At 36.3% G+C, this 7,277-nt stretch overlaps 1 protein-coding gene across 1 annotated transcript in view; it reads right to left on the bottom strand.

Annotated features, from left to right (window-relative positions):
• Positions 1 to 7,277, bottom strand: part of LOC107756728 (amine oxidase [flavin-containing]-like) — a 34,654-nt gene that overhangs the window by 10,345 nt on the left and 17,032 nt on the right. Inside the window, exon 4 of the mRNA XM_016573939.1 lies at positions 920 to 1,024. Within this exon, the coding sequence (XP_016429425.1) occupies positions 920 to 1,024 (105 nt within the window). The remainder of the gene's footprint in view (positions 1 to 919; positions 1,025 to 7,277) is intronic.

Genomic DNA, 7,277 nt, shown 5'->3' with positions numbered 1-7,277 from the left:
CTTCCCTAGTGATAAGAAGAGGAGAAAAGAATGGGAAGATGCAGCAAACATGCAGTTGTAATTGTGGAAGAAGTCAATGTGCCTTCTAAAAGTCTCTAAACAATTAAGACAGTAAGATATATATTTATGCTTTAAATACCCGCGTCTTTGTTCTCTCCACTAGTGGAGAGGACATTTTTAAATATAACTCTGATTGTATTCGTCTGAAAGAAGAAAGTCATATACACCTAGGATGGCTTGAGGGTGAGTAAATTATGGGGTAATTTTAATTTTTGGGTGAAGTATCCCTTTAATTAAAAAAAAATAATAATTGAGGAGACAAATTCTTTAACAATTTATGAAACAATACAAAACAAAATGTAGTATTCGTTATTTATAAAATACTGCTGACAAAGTGCATAATTGTATGAACAACTAGCCAGATTTAGGTCTCAGTTACTTGTAAGCTGTATGTATTTTATTCACTAGAACAGACTCATTAGAATAATTTGTTCATAAATCTGACTACACTGGTTGCACGGTATGCATTCGAGTCACTAAAAAGAGCTCATTAATTACAGTAATTTGTTCCAAAAATTTAATTTACACGAAATCATCAAATTACGTAAATATATCAACTGCATGCAACAACAAATTAAAAAGAACTCGAAAGTCATTTGTTCGGGAAATCGAACTATACTCGTCACGCTGTACGTGTTTGATTCACTACAATGAATCGACTCATTAGAGTCATTCATTCGGGAATCAGATTACACGTGTTGCACGGTATGTGTTTAAGTGTCTGTTTTGTGTTGTAGATTCAGCAGCAGTGTTGTAGAGGCATTCAAGTATTGCAGGTAAGTCTCAAGTATGCAGTAGAACAGTTCATGGACCTTTTTAAAAAAAAATGGAATTGGTTCTGAATAAAAATGGCCTTTACCTCCATCCCCATCTTGTCCATTGTCCTCCAGAGGTTGTTGTAGTCCATGTAGGCAAGAGGGTTCCACACTGGAGGGAAAGGCCCTTTGAATGCATGTGATTTGCCCTTGGAAACAAGAAACAGTGTCTGTAAGAACCTGCTACCTTAGCACCAAATAATGAAAATTGTGATTATTATTTTGTCATTGTTGACGTAATGTCTTTATCATAGCCATCATGACCTCATTATCATTAGAAGTGTAACCAGTCTGGAATGGAAAATGTTTTTTGCTGCCTAAAATATACGTAACTGCATTTCGCCTGGATTGGAATCAAATCAGTTAATGGAGGGCCTCTGTTCACAGCCTTTACAGTTTGCGTTAATACAACCAGATGATCAGAAACAACTCGACCTTATCAAATCTCAGTAAGATTTTATGATTTTCACATAAAAATGTGACAGTCTTCTTTATTAAGAGCAGGAGAAAGATATATATGCTCATTTAGAGAGTTGGAGTGGAATATACAATAATGATAAAGCATCTATAAATAGACATTAATGATAACGCTAATTCAGTAAAAAGAAAATTCATAATCACGGATAATGACAATATTAGTCTTTGGCAAACAGCGGCTATATGACACAAGCTGTTCACACATCGCTTGCTTCCCACAGTAGTGGAAACGCTTAGTCAGTACGATCATTCTCTGCGGCTGGCCAATGGGGTAACTATATGCAGACATGACTTCATACCTGGATTGCTCTGTTGCTGTGGGGCTCTTAAATAAGCACCATTGGGCTGATTGATTAATGTTTAACTACACATCAAAGACGAAGCACTGCGTTTCAATATGTTGTTCTTCACCATAAAGTCACTCATGATCAGTGTTGGGGAAAGTTATTTTTAAAAGTAATGCGTTACAATATTGCGTTACTCCATAAAAAAGTAACTAATTACGTTACTTAGTTACTTTTTATGGAAAGTAATGCGTTACGTTACTTTCGCGTTACTTTTAAAATCTGGACAGGGCTTGCTTGTCCAAATGGGGAGTCATCTCAATTATCACCAGTAAAATATGGAGTGCCACAAGGATCTGTCCTAGGTCCTCTGCTATTTTCGATATACATGTTGCCCCTTGGTAATATTATTAGAAAATACGGGATTAGCTTCCGCTGTCAATCAATAAATTGAAAAAAAAAAGTAACTTGCGTTACTTATTTGAAAAAGTAACTCAGATATTCTCTTGTAAATTAAAAAGTAATGCGTTACTTTACTAGTTACTTTACTAGTAACTCGCGTTACTTGTAATGCGTTACCCCCAAAACTGCTCATGATTACTAAACCCATAATGATAATTAAATTGAAATCCATGATAAAGAAGGCTCTAGATTGACAGTTGAAAGCGTGCTAAAGGTTACTGCGGCACTGAATCAGGCAACCTAGTCAAAACTGCTGACAAAATCAAAGACCTGTCACCTAGAAAGATTCTCACGCACCCCTGGGTTTGACGTCCAGCGTTCACTTCCGAGCAATTTGTCATGACATAGTGATTTGTGCATTTTCAGCACACCGTTTTGGAAAACCCTGTGATTTTATTGCTTGCAGAAAACATCTGAGGGGAACCAGAGTGGTTTTTGAGTAGGACTAGAATGCACTTAGTAGGACAGATAAATGATTGAACACCTCAAATATCAAACACCGCAAAACACTTGTCAGCACTGCAGGGACGCCATGCTCCTACTTCTTTGAGCGGGCACTATGGCAGTTCTGACTCACCTGGTGCCCTAAACAAGACAAAACATGACCAAAATCAAAGAAAGAAATCATAACTTAGCAGTCCAGTGGTAGTTTTCATTTAGCATTCCAGGGTTCAAATCTAGCCTATTATATTAATTAAAAAAGGCAACTGAACTTGACACATTAAGAACCATGCTTGATTATACATTTACATTTATCTATTTGCCGACACTTTTATCCAAAGCGCCTTCCATTGCATTTAAGCAGGGCTCGCAAAATTTCAAAATCCTTGGTAGCCCTTCGGGCAGGCACTCTTCAAATTTTGGTATCCTGAAATAAATTTAGCAGTCGAAATGTCAATCAAAAACATTTTCAAAACACATATATAAACAAATATCAAGGAAGGAAATTTATTTCACTGTTTACAGTGTATCTGCAGAATTTAAAAAAATAAATTTAAGGCTTTTTAATTACCCTTTTTAAGAGCTAAACAATTAAAAATAATACCATATAAGCAGGGTCGGCAATGTACATGGTAACATATTAAACAGTAAAATGACATAATTTGCAGTTCAGATACAGGTTTTCACAAAACAAAAATGATAAAGATCACATTTCAGCCTTTAAACCATTTTTAAGAAAAGGGATGAGTCAAACGAATAAATTATTTTATTAATTTAAAGCATAAATATATATCTTAATTGTTTAGAGACTTTTAGAAGGCACATTGACTTCTTCCACATTTACAACTGCGTGTTTGCTGCATAAAAACATGGGCCGATTTTCATGTTGATCTAAACAAAAACAGCAGAAGGGCTTACTGAAAATGCAAATTAATTATTTGCCACAAGGTCGGGCTTTTGAAACGGCAGAAATATAGCTGCGTTCATAAACGCTACTTTATCAGGCATTACAGGTAAGATGAAATGAAAATGCCATCGAAACTTTTCTGAAGACAGTCAGTTCCCTTCAGAGATACATTCATATATAAACACCCGTGCCACGTTTTGAACCCTGTACTTAAGATAGCCCGTCGGGCAGGGCGGTGATGCATTTTGGTTGCCCGACTGGAAGATAGCCTCGGGACGTCGGGTTAGCAATTTTGCGAGCCCTGTTTAAAGTTTCAATTCATACAGTTCATGCATTCCCTGACAATCGAACCCATGAACCCATGAACCCATGACCTCTGCATTAGTGCCATGCTCTATTGTTTGAGCTACAGTAATTATAAAACATATATATTTTTAAAATTTAAAATACACTTCTGATGGGAAACATGCATGACATTTCTTCAGCAATGTCAGTTAAACCCATATATCTTACTAAAATTGTCTCCTTGGCCTTAAGTTGGGTTTAAAAAAAAAAAGCATATGTATAATGTTCTTTCATAATTTATGATCTAAGTAAGGTAAGGTAATGTAACTTTATTTGTCCCCTTTGGGAAAATTATTTGCAGCATTATCAACAGACATTTCATCAGACTAACAACAACATAAAAAAAAAACAATAACAGTCCTCTCACATAATACAATAAACAACAACACTAAAATAAGATGCCAGGCCAGCTGACTTCATGGTTCCTTACTACTATTTAGCAGTCTTATTGCCTTTGAACGTGACTTAGCCATTTGCATTTCTAAGCCAACTAACACTACAGGAAAACATGTTCAGCTAAATAAGGGACCATGACATTTCCATATCATTTGCGAGCCTACCAGACCAATGCTGGAGAGGACACTGGATCGCTCAGCATCCAGCAACAGGTCTGTTCCCATGGCGACAGACTTGAGGTGGGGATATGGTGTGCATCTCTTATGATATCCTTTCAGCCAGAGCAAAACCTAAGTCTCTCTACTATCACTAACCTCATACTGCTCTATATCCACACTGCCGCCCACCACTTGGTTACAAGCAATGAAATGAGACCACATCCTGTCCGACGGCAATTGTATCATCCTCCAAATTAATATTCTGTTTGCCTGTATGTTACAGTATTGACTTTTTACAGAATGAAAATATATTAAACAAGCAGTTATTATAAGCAGCTGTGCACAATGTTTTGCATTTTTTGCACCGATATTGGCAGATACAGATAAGCGTATAACTGTTTTGCTGTTATACCGATAACCAATAAATGACCAATATTAAAATCCTAACACTACTTTGTCTAAATAAATAAATAAAAAAACGAAAAATCAATCATTTAAAATGCAACCTGCGAGTTTAAGCATTGCAACATTAAATTTACAATATTAAAAATGCATATTTACTTTGATTTGCTAAAGATTATTAGTGTTTTAAAGATTAAGTGAGTGCTAAATGAATGCAAAATTTATCTAAATATAAATAAGCATGAGCAATTAAATATCCAATATCAGTCGATATAAATCGAATTCAGCCAATACAATATAAAAATGTCTAATATCAATAACCAATACGGTACAGATACGCTTTACATTCCTAGGAAACAGTAATTATTTCGGCAAGTCTGTTTGGTGATGCTAGTTACATAGATCTTACATCTATCCACATTCCCTTGCATAATAGTAAAACTATACGCATATTACATATCATTATAATTAATTGCAATAGAAACAATAATAATGTAATTCCAAGTAATTCCACAACATTAATATACAATAAGTATATGTGGTTTATTAGTATTGCTCAGAATCTTGCCACTAATGTAAATGTACAGTTCTGCAAACACTGTACAATAGGCTGTATTAATTTTTAACAACACTGCCTTTGCACAACAGTTCAATCATAATCATATTAATATGCTAAAGCTGTCTGAAAGAACAGTTGCATGTGAGTTCCTCACGGATCGAGGCAGAGGAAACTGGATCTGGCCTTTAGGATTACAGCTATAGAAAAGCTGATTACACGGGCGCCTTGGCTGCATGCTCACCTTAATTATAAAATGGTCTGCACATTGTAAGGCCCTTATTGGCTAATACTGCCTCAAGGCCAATAAGTGATTGCTGAGTAACAGGTGATACTATAAAAGCGGTTGTAAAACTTTCAACAAAGTGTGCAGAAGCAGATTTAACTGACTAAGTGAGGATCTGATGAAACTACCTAAAAATGGACACAGTTCAGCAAAAGCAGAAAGTTGTCAGATAATATCGAGGATTAACTCAAAAGGTGAATTATGCCACAGTTGTCATAGTCAACAACAGACCAGATCAATAGAGATTAATTTATTCATTCCTCAATGACAAAGCAACATATTGTTAGTGACCTATGACAATTAAAGTGCAGTCACATTAGCAAAATTTCACGAACAAAAAAGGTTTGTCAATAGTGTAGCAATGTAAACACCACAGCTCCCACTAAAGTCACTTTCAAATCAAGCAGCTTTCTGTTGTTCAACACAGTGAATCCCCATGACTAACCTGAAACCTTTGCGAAATCTTTCGCACTGATGCCAAATTACAGATCGCATGGATTCCGATTAAATCCCCCCACACACAATTTTAGCTGGAAAATGTAATCTGGCTTTATTAATTAGTGGGTTGATCACCAGTAAAAATTCTCTCTGATGTGACATTTGCATAGCTCAACATTAAAAATCTGACTTCGTGCCTCTGTGGACTGAAGTGATCTGTTTATGAGAGGGAAACGCCCCTGATCCCAAAGACAGAGCCAGACATCATGGTGTGAGAAAACGTGAGAGAGAGAGAGAGACAGAGAAAAAGAGAGTGTGTCCCCTCAATCCTGATAGCGATTGTCTTTTGATGAGGAGTGCTGCCATGGTAACCCACAGGGATGCTCCGATTAGAAGATAATGGCACGAGGAGAGAGGAGAACATACACTAACACAAACACACACATCATTAATCATTAGGACAGACACATTCGCAGTCATTCTATTTAAATCACAACACTTACCAAAAAGCAGCCTATAGCAAGACAGACCAGAACAGTATTGGTTGAAATGAAGAAGCCAAATGAAAACGTTATGTAGCGCAGCTCTGATCCTCTCCTTTATTTTCAAGTAGTATCATTGAGCCTCTGAACAGCATCTCTCTTACAGATGTCTGAATCCGTGCTGATGCATTCTTCAACAAATAAAGCCTTGAAATCAATCAGATATGCCTACATGTGTTCATAGCCTCTTCCTGGCGTCTACCTCTTTCTGCATTAGTGCCTTTGGGTTTATTCTGACAAAGCCTGTTAAGGAACAGCTGGCTTGACATTGACCTTGACAATGATTGTGCTGTCAAACTGCACAACCCAAGGAATGGGAACCAAGGATTGTTTTTTTAATGCAGGGGTTGTATTTTTATAGAAATGACTCCAGCAGGAACATGAGGCACTGTACTGTAGCTCAAAAGATCAAAAACATGCTCGCAAACAAACAAAAATAAATAAATAAATAAAGAGAATAAAAACAATAAAGGGTTAGTTGAATAAAATTCTGTCTTCATTCACCCTTATGTTCTTCTGTGGAAGACAGAAGGTGATTTCGTCAAACATGCACTACTGTTTAAATTTGGGGTCAATAAGATTTTTTTTTTTTTACAAGAAATTAATACTTTTCATTCAGCAAGGATGCATTAAACTGATCTCAAATTCAGCTCACTGACTCGCCACGTTTAGTAGACCACTGAAACAACTAGCTATCATATGACTTGC

The sequence above is a fragment of the Sinocyclocheilus rhinocerous genome, unplaced genomic scaffold (assembly GCF_001515625.1).
Source record: "Sinocyclocheilus rhinocerous isolate Xijiao unplaced genomic scaffold, SAMN03320098_v1.1 scaffold382, whole genome shotgun sequence".
Lineage (NCBI taxonomy): Eukaryota > Metazoa > Chordata > Actinopteri > Cypriniformes > Cyprinidae > Sinocyclocheilus > Sinocyclocheilus rhinocerous.
Note: the sequence above shows the minus strand (reverse complement) of the source record. Positions and strands in the feature narration are given on the sequence as shown.